This window comes from Myripristis murdjan, chromosome 9 (assembly GCF_902150065.1).
Source record: "Myripristis murdjan chromosome 9, fMyrMur1.1, whole genome shotgun sequence".
NCBI lineage: Eukaryota > Metazoa > Chordata > Actinopteri > Holocentriformes > Holocentridae > Myripristis > Myripristis murdjan.
Window position 1 is genome coordinate 29286483 of NC_043988.1, and position 12165 is coordinate 29298647.

General features: G+C 40.4%; 1 protein-coding gene across 1 annotated transcript in view; it reads right to left on the reverse strand.

The window, feature by feature from the left end:
* The window catches only part of fbxw8 (F-box and WD repeat domain containing 8), a 32528-nt gene that overhangs the window by 1137 nt on the left and 19226 nt on the right, over nucleotides 1-12165 (reverse strand). Inside the window, exons 8-10 of the mRNA XM_030060780.1 lie at nucleotides 8920-9047; nucleotides 2073-2246; nucleotides 123-239 (exon numbers count right to left, since the gene is read on the reverse strand). Coding sequence (XP_029916640.1) covers nucleotides 123-239; nucleotides 2073-2246; nucleotides 8920-9047 — 419 coding nt within the window. The remainder of the gene's footprint in view (nucleotides 1-122; nucleotides 240-2072; nucleotides 2247-8919; nucleotides 9048-12165) is intronic.

Genomic DNA, 12165 nt, shown 5'->3' on the forward strand with positions numbered 1-12165 from the left:
GTACCTCACACTCAATATCTTCTGACAAGTATGAATGCAAAATTAAGGTACAAGGAAACAGCATTTGTGATCTAGAGATGACATAAGGGGGAGGTGAAGTTGAAGGTTGGTAGCTGAGTGACCTGCGGTGAGCCGTGAGGTCATCGTCGGTGATGCAGGCTCCCCGAGGAGACTTCTCATCTGGGATGTTGGCCGTGACCAGGGTGCTGCTGTTGAAGCGCACATGTCTGACAGGATGCCTGCAGCCCGGAGAGAGAACAAAAACCGCCTGCATAAACGCAATATGATGCAATCTTAATTTCCCTTTTTACATTGATGGTAAAAGGGAAATACGATTGGGCACCTGTGATCACATGGTTCAATCAGGGATGTTACATAACAATGTTTCTGTTCCTGTGCGGCGCTGACATGTACGCTGTCAACTGGAACAAAGACCGTTTATATAAAGCACTTTTTTGTATATAAAGCGCTTCTGTAAGTGTTTAACAGAGGTGCACAGCATAAAAAAGAACAGCACATAAAATAGAGATAAAATAAAAATAGAATTTTTTTTTTTTTATTATCCAAATGTGTCTTGAGAACTCATTAAAGCATGACGATAACCACAGTTTCAGTTCTGCTCCACCTTCAGCACCAGTTTGAAAATGTAAATCACTTTGCAGGGAGAGCAGCATGGGGAGGGTGCAGTCTGTAAGAACAGATTAAAAAAACAGATTTGTAATACCAGAGAAAAATTGTAAATTTAGCACCCAAAATGCCGGCAATTCACCTGTATGTCTAGGTAATGCCTTGTATTAATGTCTTTAGTCTTAAACAACACCTACATATCAGTTTATAGCTCATATTTTAGTGTTTCTTGTCCCTTTAAGGAGAAACACTGATATAGCCAGTGCAAACTCCTCAGATCAGAGATGTGGCGAGTAGCGAGGAGCCAGGCCTTGATGAGCTTTAAAAGCTCTCAATAAAATTTGGAAATCAGCCCTAAAACTGGCAGGCAACCAATGTGATTGCCAAAATGGAGGTCATGTAGTTCCTTCTCATAAACTTCATTCACACTGCAGCTGACAGTGTTCACTTCTATTTTTTTTTCCTCCCTCACATGCGACACACATCAAATATTGTGTCGTAAGTGAACAGCAACATCAAGTGTATGCAGTTAAATATCTATTGACCATTTTGATCCTGTCCACGCAGGTATGAGGCACCAAACTGGGTGTGGCAGCATGTGGCGTGGTTTGCCGTTTGTATTTGAATGTGCAAATCAAAATTTGTCTGTGACCAAAGATTAGGGTGATGTTTGTGGGGCCTACTGCAGCTCGGGTAAGATGGCATCAGAAAAAAATGGCAAAAATAAGCTAGAAAGATGTTTTGGGGGACAATGAAATCAAGTTAAATCTCAAAGCATGCACCAACTGACACGTGGAAGTAACTAATAACAATTAACTCATGTTACTGTCATTGAATCATTGACTTTTGAGTTTTTTTTTTTTTTTTAAGTCAGTAACTTTACTTTTACTTGAGTAAAATTCTGGCTGGAGTGTTATACTTCACCACATTTTAAATCAGATCCACTACAGAGAACAAATAATCAATGACAGATTGTGGAACCTTTCACAATAAAAGCTCAGACATGAGGGTCTAAGGACAAAGGATGTTGTATTTTCCTTTAAAGCCCTTTGAGACAAATTTGTAATTTGTGATTCTGGGCTATATAAATAAATAAAATTGAAATTGAATTGAATTGAATTACTGAAGTTAAATGTCAAAAGAGTAACAGTACTTCTACTTAAGGTGCAATTTGTAGTGCTCTTTCCACCACTGGAAACTGAAATATGTTTGAAACAAGCAGAAAATGTGCAGGCACAGAAAAAACAGATGTGACAGTGTCTTATTGTCTCTGCTCACGGTTCATGTTTGTACTGGCTGTGGTTTACAATGGAATCGGCATGAACAGTCAGCCCCAACGAGCAAAAAGAAAAAAACTTAAAGAACAAGCAGCAGTTCAGGAGCGGGCATGAAGGTCTGCAGCGTGAACGCAGCCGCAGACCTGGTCGAACTGTCGGAGGCCCCACCTGTTGTGCATCTCCCACAGTTTGGCTCCCATCCTCATCTCCCACACACACACCAGCCCCTCGCCGCCGCCGCTCACTATCTTCCAGTCGTCCGCCTGCACCGAAGTGACACCCAGATGGTGGGCGTACAGGGATGCCACGGAGGAGCCGGTGCGCAGGTCAAACACCCTCACCCTGCATCACAGAAGAGAAGAAAAAATGGCATCAAGAAATAGTTTTGTTTTATGCCTACTAGGTAAGTGGAATGGGAAATGTGTCTACTGCATTATTTATGTGCAATATATTTAAAGGTACATCAGGTTTGCACAGAGCAGCTTCCAAAGTGAATTCAAAAAGAAGAAATCAGTTGAAAAGAATGTTCAAAAAATAATTTATGATACATGTAAAACTAAAGAAAGAACGGCTTGATTTATTCTCAAGAGAAATACTTTGATTACTTGATTTGTTTACACAAAGTTTTGATTATTAAATATGTTAAATTGGCACCAGCACACTATAATTATGATTGAGAGTACATAAACATGCGTACATATACATTATGAGTGTATATGGACATTAATAAATGTTTGAGCTCTTACTGTAAATGGAGAAAAAATGATTTTTTTCCCCCATTTATTCCTTTCCAAATGCCACTTTGCTTTTTTCCCACAGTTCAGAAGTCATACTGTTTTATCTTTCATATTTGTTTTTTTAAATGAATGAAATAAAGTCTCATTCTTTTGTTTATTCATTCTGTTAGTACGCCAGAGGTTGTGGTTTGTGGTAACTGTGGGTGAATTTATTTTTGAGTAATGCCTCTCTTATCTAGTCTTCCTTTACTTCCTCTAAGATTTTTCTTGTGTGTTTTAGCCAGCTGGCTGACGCTTGGCTGACTTAGAATGAGTGCAGAATACAGCCGAGCGCTCCCAAGTGAGGCGAGTACAACAGATTCAGTCATTTCCAGCTACGCGTGGTCATTCTGGATTTGACTTCCTGCTGACTGAAGTGGAGGACTCACACCAAGGACACACAAGAGGGAGCGCATGAAAGAGCGCATTGATTTCCAAAACACAAGGACACCATTCTCACTTTTGAAGGAAACGCTGCAAAGGGAACTTTTCAACATCCAAGCCAAGAGGCTGATCAAAAACAAACAAAAACCAGAGCAGATGTTTAGTTTCCATGCTTTTGTTTCTGCTTTATCTGCCCTAGCCTGTGAATTTAATTATTACACCAAACCAGAACAAGATAACCAACATTTTTATTGGTTCTGGACATGGAGCCAAAAGAAACAAGGGCTATATCTGTCTATCTTTCCCATGGTAACTGATGTTAACAGGGAAAAGAGATAAATGTGGCTTCAGTACAAACATGGGACATGACAGTTAAAAGCTAAGAAAACAAAAAGACATAAATATCAGTGGATCAAATAGGGGCTTTAAACATGATTCAGCTGGCATTCAGCACCTCAGTAATACAGTAATAAAGTAAGAAAATAAATGGGAAAATCAACACGGGTCCATGTGTGCAGAAAAACCTGTCAAGACGAGCGGAAGTGTGTCGTGAAAAAAATTCACCTTTTCAACATTTTACATATAACAGTACGTTTTTTATATGTGCATTATTATCTATTTGACTTAATAAAACCCAAAATAGATGATATCACCTGATGAGAAAAGTGGCAATATGTGAAGTGCATATGTGCAACCCATTGACTAACAAACAAGAAAATGATACAGAACCAGTAAAACCATAACAGTGCAATGCTGGTTCTGTGTGTAAATCACTTTCTTAATCATATCATTTGATCATGATGATTCTGTTTATCAGTATAAGTTCCTTACTTACCAACTAAACATGGCGTCAGTGTAAACATGATATCAAAATATAATTTTACATGTGAATGTTAAGTATTTTAGACGGTGACTTTTAATGAAACAAAAAGAGAGTACTGCCATCCTGCTGTCTTCAATATTATGACTGAAGTTGTATTCATATTCTACAGATGTTGCCCTTGCTTTCATCTCATCTTGTTCAGACTACTGCGACTCCCTGTACTCCTCAATTTTAACCATACACTTGAGTTCAAGATGTTGTTAATTACATTAAAGGCACATTTAGCTCTCCGTGATAACCCGGGAGACTCCAAATTCGGTCTCCGCTCTGAAATTATTTCTTAAAATGCAGTTTCATCAGCTTGAGATCACGTATTTCTTTTGATGTAGCTCACTCCTTAATCTTGTTTTCTATGCTTTCTATAAAACTTTACAGAAGCAGTGCTTTTAATCAACTATTTTTTACCACTTCTTACTTTGGAACGCCATTCTTGTCGCTGTTTGTGTGTTTTTGATGCTTTCTTCTACTGAGCACTTTGTAAATGTAGCTTTTAGATGATAAGTAGTTATAGTAGTAGTAGTGCCAAGGGATCAACATGACACACTACCCGTATAAAACATGGAAATGATTGAAAAAAAGAAAAAAAAAAAAAAAAAAAAGCCAACAAAACCAGGCTTCTCGCTTGGTGGGTCTCATGAGCGGCAGGAGCCCAAGGGACCTCAGCTCCATCTGTTGTGATTTTGGCTTTATTGCAACTCAAAGCATCCAGGACATGACTCCATCCACACTCACCTTCTTCCAAGAGTTCATTACCATAATCAAATTCAGCGTGGGGCCTCAGACAGATTTCATTTCGGCTTCCAGAAAATTTAAAAGAATCAGACTTGAATGGCTAAATGGGCACCATGGACTTGTTGTCTACTGTTAGCTTTGCCTGTTGAGTGGCATTACGTGATGGGAGCACACGTTTTAACAGCGCGGATTAAACATTACTGGCAGACCGGGGAGAGCCATAAATCTAATGTTGGAGCCGGCTCTGTCTTCAGTGAGCTGTCAGTGGCCAGACTCCTCTTAATTAATCAGGAGGACCACTGCCTAATAAGAAAAGTGTGAGAGAGGCTGGAATGAATCACGAAGAGTTAGTCGCCGGCAGCTACAAACGCTGAGGACACATGACGAGATACACGCTGAGGATGTTCTTTGATGCAAACCCATGACTTGCTCATCAGAAATGGTCTGACCACAGGCTATGGTAAACCTTGAATCCACTTAAATTTTAAACTTTCCAGTTTCCCACAACTTTCTAGTGGATGCCTCTAGAATAGAGCATTAAGACATTTAAAAATTTTTTTTTTTTTTATGTGCATATGAAATTACCGGCTCGTTCTCTTATCTTAATTTATTCAGAGTTTCGCAGCAGAGCACAATGATCAGACTAGGGTGCTTTGTTTCAGATTTTCTGCTCTGTATTTAGAGTCAAGGCTGCCTTTTTGTCTAAAACATGTCGAGATCATGTCAAGGCAGAGACCAGAACAAAACTGAACAAAGACAAAAATAACACTTATTGTTTCCTGAGTCCTATATTCTACAGGAGCTCTATATTCTACCCTTCAACATCCAACTATATCAATATAAGCATTTATTTCCCCCAATGCTGTATCAATATTGATTCCCTAGCCCCTTGGATCAATATGTTCTTCTTGTTATTCATCATTATTTTGCAGTATTCACTTCCTTTTCATACAATGTTATAACATCTACGTTTCAGTGCACTGTTTTTAGTAAGTGTATTATATTTCTGTTTTAAATAAATTGGAATTGGAATTAATAGTTCTGATCCCATCTGTCACCAGATTTATCATGCATGCTGGCTATTTTATTTGTCTACCCAGGTATTGTGCAGTAGGTTGTATTTTAACCTCATTTTAAATGTACTGAGTCAATTGTGTAAAGTGCTGCAATGTGTCATGATGCTTGTATTGTTATAGATATTGTATCATTACGTTCTTGCCGGTAGCCAGGCCTACTAATCAATGCATACAAGTTTGCACAAACTATACACACTGTAGGTGTCATCTCTCTCTCTGAAAGTGTGTGTAGTGCCCAGAGATGTTGGAAGAAAGGGAGCGAGGGGGTGCAACAGCACTCCCCCCTATCGACAGCTTCCCTTTACTGCACCAAATGTTTTTTTTTTTTTTTTTCTTAATAAAGAATTGGTGCTTAAATTTGTCTGACTTTCATAGTTCCTTACTCCATAAAGAATACATGCTTTCATAGCCTGGGGAAATGATGGGCCTGTCTCCTGCTCAAAGCTCTTCATGCATCTTTAACCATCTAAACAAATGGCCAGGCAGGGCGGATCACATCACCTTGAGACAAGCCCTGCATCCTAATAAAGTTCAAAACAACTTATGCTGTAGCCTATATGCGCATTCATAAAATACAAAATAATGAATGAAAATGTCTGCAGTCAGTAAATGGCACGTACTAACATGATGCGCACACATATGCAGCCTGATGTAGGTGTATACACACAGAGCAATTTTGCACTTTTGAACTTTTTATGCGTGCGCGTGCTGATGTGTCCTTTTTTCCCACCCACATTCTGAGATGAGCCGCTCATATATTTCTATTTTCACCTGTTTTTGAGTTGACCTAATGTTCTGTTTCACGCTGTTTATTTTTTGAGATGTATGACTGTAAGGAACAGCCAGCCTTCATCCAGAAGCGGTCTTGTGTTTGCACCCTCAAAGGCCTACGATTTGCCTAACAGCTTTTAATTAAAGGGTTTTCTTACAGTTTCATGATAGATATGTGTGATGCGTGACATTGGCTGTGCATCTTTGACATGAACTATTTTTTATTGTCATAATAATAAAGATGCTTTGCGACCATCTAAATCTTACTTTTTAATTATTTTAACAGCTGTATACGTCTCAAATTATTTGTAATGAAAGCTCAGGCTCGTTAATAGCTCAGTCTAATCAGCACTGCCATGTTGGACAACACTGTCCACGGTGCAGCACCGCAAAAGAAGTGATAACAGTGCATGGGTGAAATTGTCTACGCCCCAATATTTACAGCACCCTGTCCCAGAAAGTAGATCCAACTTCTCCTTTAGTCCCAGAGAAAACAACAGAGGTTGACCAGGTAGATAAACACTTAAAAGTTATCTTTGAATATTTTTAGAAACGGACACAAATTCAAGGATGTGTCTCAAACTGCATTCTGGGTCAGTATCTAGTGAATCAATATGAGGTGAAATGAGATTTGTGCACAGGTTAGGTTACTCCGGTGAACACTGCAACACTGATGAATCTGGTGGTGTGGCTGACTAAGTGTCGCTCTCTATTTCTATTCAGGAAAAGATTTTTATGGTGGTTATTTCCGGTAAATGGGCAGAGTGAGTTTAGATGTTTTTACAGTACATCATCCGAATTTTATAGGGAGCTTACTTTCAAGTGAATTAGAATAAATTTGGCATTGGTACACCAGGAAAATGGCAGACTCCTTTGGCAGTTCACTGTCTACTGAACTAGTTCTGTGATTTGAGAGACAACCCAAGACGTCAGAAAAGTCTGGAGACTGAAGTGTCGCGGCCCCGCATGCAGGCAAGAGTGGCTCTCAGAAGTTCTTTTGTCTCTCATTCGCTTCCCCGCCCTCTCTCTCTTCCCAGTCTTTCCTGTTTGCACAGATGTGGCATTCTTCCAGTCGGCCCTTATCAGGACCCCTCATTTGCTCCCTGGATTTTGCAGAAAACAGAGGGACAAAACTCATTTGGAGGGGAAGAAGAGATGCATTAGGGCCTGGCCTTAAGCCACACTGTCGGAGGGCCAGGATCGCCGACTGTCCCTCAGTCGAACTCATTTCCATTTGTCCTCGACTGCACAGCGCATCAGCTGGGGCCAAAGTGCTAGAGCCAAGGTGGTGTGTGTTCGTGTGTGTGTGTGTGTGTGTACCTCTCCAAGCGAAACTACTTCTCTATCAAAGAGCAAAAAAGTAAAGCAGACAAGAATATGATAAAGAGTCTCTGTATAGAAGGACTACCAGATGAACTCTTCATTCAAAGGCTGCAGCTGAATTATTTATAACACACACACATTACCAGACATCCATTCTCTTTTGGAGCCCCACTTAACAAAGCTTGTCATTATTGTCTGCATTACATGGGGTGAATAACTACTTCTACAAAAAAAAAAAACTGAACTTAAACAATATGGCATGGTCTCCCTTTTGCTTTGAGCCAACTGCTTAATGGCCTGATGGATTCGGCCCTGAAGAGAAGCAGCAGGCGTAGCTTTGGACGAGAAGCGCCAGGGATTTTTCTTTCCCTGACAGCCAGTGTCGGCTAACAAGAGGAGAATAGATGAGAATGGCTCTTTTATGTGTCTTTCCTCATCTTGAGAGCCAGGTTATGGTTGTCGCGAGTGTGTTCCTGTGTGTGCATGTATTTGCATGTGTTTATACACTTGATCAGTGGATGGGATGAAGGCTGCCAGCCTGCCACACCTGTAGTATCCCAGGCAAATACCCCAAGGTGATGGAGAAGAAACACGCTCTTGCACACACTAACACACACACACACACACACACACACACAGGCAACATCTTTATTGAGGCAAAACAACGCATCCAACATCTCAGTCCAAAGCTCTCCAATGCCTCTGCCTCGTCTTTTCATCAGGCTTTGTTTTTCAAGGCGAGCCAGAAGGAAAGAGACATCAGGACGTGAACGGCGTCTTGTCTTCCCACAAACTTTCTAAACACCTGCAAATACCCTCAGCCGTCCAGCCTCCTTTATCAGGTGTGACTGAGGGAAGACTGTTTAACAGGCTTGTAGTCGGCTAAAGCTCCTGGCTCGATTTCGACCGACGGAGCCACTGGCACGACTGTGGGATGTTTAAATTGGTGAGTTTGTCTGTGTGTGTTCAGCTGCCGCTGTGCTTATCCAAGTGTATGTGTGTCAGCATTTGTTCCTGCATGATCTCTATGTATTCTGCAATTTGTGTGTGTGGGTTTAAGTGTGTCTTACCTCCTGTCTTTGTTGCCACACACCAGCAGGTGGGGTGGGCTGTCTCTCAGGTTGATGCAAGTGAAATCCCCCGCCGAGTTGCCAACACCAACCGCCAACTGGCTCGTCTCTAGGCAGTACACTTGGATCTGAAATGCGAAGACAGACATGCACATCCACGATATGAATTTTAGACGAACTATGAACGTATAAGACTGGAACTTTGTACAACTGAGAGGATCTTAGAGGACCGAGGCTGCTGTCAGCCAAGAAACCACCTGACCACATGGTGTCATGGTGTCACTTCCTGCTCTTTTGTGTCCACGCTGAAATATTTTCCACCATGACTTGCTCTAAGGGCCATTTCCACTGCAAGACATACAACAAGAACAAGCCAAAATGGGAGCAAACAGGAACTGGCATTAGATCCAGTTCTAGTTTTCGCTTGTTTCAGTCGACTTCAGGGCAAAAGGCAACAGACAGAGCAGGTTTATGTGTTTTTAAAGTGTATGCAACATTATTTTAACCCTCGTCTCATCAGGGTCATGCTCATAGCCCAATTCCCTCAAATGCAGAAATATCTCCTTCTCATTTCTTTTCATTCCCTGAAGCTCATGTTTAATTTCATCCTTTGATAAAATCACAATGAGAGCTTTGTGTTTGTCTCCATTTGGCTTCTTCAAATGCTCAACAACTAACAACAAAATATTTCTCCTTCAACATTAATTTAAACATATTGGCCTGGTTGGTTCCTGTAAGTCCCAACATGTCAAGCAGGGACCAAAAAAAAAAATGGACTGGAACTGGAACTGGCCCCTTGGCGAATGGAAAATCCAAAGAAACTGGTTTTTAGAGCTACAGAAGAGCCAAAAAGTTTGATACCATTGGAGTGCAAGGAGAGAACTTTTTAAGACTGTGACATTAGAGGGATTGGTATGCACCAAGAAACTACCTGACCTCATAATGTCATAACGTCTCTCCCCACTGGTTCTTATCCAATTCTCACATATTTTCCTCCCGTGCCTCACTCTGTTATATTCTTATCTTGAAGTAGCAACAACATGCTCTCCATTTCTTTCCTTATTGTCCTTGTTGGTTTTTTGCCTATTTTTTTTAAAGTTGCATTTTTGTTTTTATTACTTGCTTGTTCTTGCCTTTATTTGTTTTCCTATCACATCTCTCTTACTTGATCATCCTACATCACAGATCTGTTGCAGGCTCTGACCCTTGCACTCCTTATCAGTTGTCTATATTACTGGGGGACTGATGACTTGTTGCTCATTGCACTATTGTCCTTATTATAAGTCAATCAAATAATGAGAATCAGCTAAATGACTAAAATGCAAATATAACGTGTCCCGATCGCTGCCTGATTCTGTGCCTGCGTCTATTCAATCTTCCTCTTACAAGTCGTTGAGACGTGCCTTCGGGTCTACTGGTTTTCACGCTGCTCTGCTTTTTTTTTTTTTTTTTTTTTTTTTTTGGCATTTCTGCTTCATTCGATAATGACAGTAGAGAGGCAGGGGAGAGAGGGAGGGGTCGACACACAGAGAAGGGCTCAGGATGGAATCAAACCTGGGCCGTAGCGGTAAATGTGTGATATGTAGTACATGCTCTGCCAGTTGGGTTTTAGAAAAACATGGAAAAATGCATATCTCTACCCCGCTTCAGTGTTTAGATTCTGCAATATTTGTCATTCATATGTCATTCAATACTGGCTGGAGATTAGTTTTTACAAGGCTTTAGGCCGGCACACACACTTTGTGGATCAACAGTGCTGGAACTACTGAATAATTCATGCCATCATGAATTTCCGTAGACGCTCCCTTTAATGCTTAACTGTTGTCTCCAAGACAGACCTTTTGTTTTACAACCTGTTTTATGTTCAGTCTAAGTCCATTAAAGTGGCCATTTTGACTGAAGTGCACATTTTGGAAAAGTATTTAAGACCCATTGTCTGTTTGTTATGGCTACGGCCACGATCAGATAGGATGCTTTCTTTTGTGAACGGCCGCAGTGGGTGTTAGAGACAGAGAGGGAGATAATGCTGAAAATAAAAAGAGACGAGAGAAAGTTGGTCATTGGTCTGCTTGCCATGGAATAAATATATGGAGAAGCTCATCTAAAGTTCAGGGTGGATGTGCATGATGTTCTCCTGGGAAACACCTCGAGTTTAACCGTCTCTAGGAGTGCCTGTGTACATGGCATCAAGGGCACCGTGAGGGCCAAAACATCATAAAATAACTTTGAAAACGATGCAGCTCATTCAGAATAGTGTCTTGTATGGTTATGTGTGGATGAAGGCTTTCTACAAAAACACTAGAAGTGGAAGTAACTAATTACATTTACTCATGTTACTGTGATTGAGTGGCTTTTTGTGTAATTCTGAGTATTTTTTTTTTTTAAGTTGGTACTTTTTTTTCTTTTATACATTACATAGCACATTTTTATTTGAGTATTGTACTTCACTACATTTTAAATCAGATCCATTACAGAGAACAAATGATCACTGACAGATTGTGGAACGCTTCACAATAAAAGCTCAGTCAGCATAGATGAGAAGAGGAACCTGCTGCTACTTTGCTGGTTCTACTTTTTGTCATTTTCACATTTCATAATAAAAGCTGCACGACGAAAAACTGCAGATGGTCGATGAGAGCGAGGACCTTTTAAATTCAGCTGGCAAAAATGTTGAATAACTGTGGAAAAAGTGGAATAATATCGGTGAGTTGGCCTGATGAAGAGAACCATGTGGACTCAACCATCATAATCTGTGCTTACTACACATTTGTCAGTTGAATCTACACTTCAATCAACCCTTGTCAATTTTGTGTAATGCACCTTTAAAAAGAACTTAGTTTGAACCTTGTATTGTCATGCTTTTCTAACTGCATGGAAAAGATCACACCTAACACAGTTACTGTTTTAAAAAAAGTAACTCAGTCACTTTTACTCCCAGTACATTGCAAATTAGCGACTTTTTACTTTTACTGCAGTAGATTTTTACAGTAGAACTTCTACTTTTACGTAAGTAAATTATCAGTAAAGTAACAGTGCTTTTGCCTGAGTAGCTCTTCGCACCACTGCAAAACACATTCCAAAATTCAAATGTTAAAACATCTATTTGCTTCCAAAAGTAGCTGAATTTTTCCTCTTTCCCGTGTGCTGCTTAGAAATGTGTGTGTTTGTGTGTGTGTGCATAGATAAATGGGCGCTAAGCTAAAAGCCTAAGCTGGTGGATGGATCCCATCACCCTCCCTCCTCTCA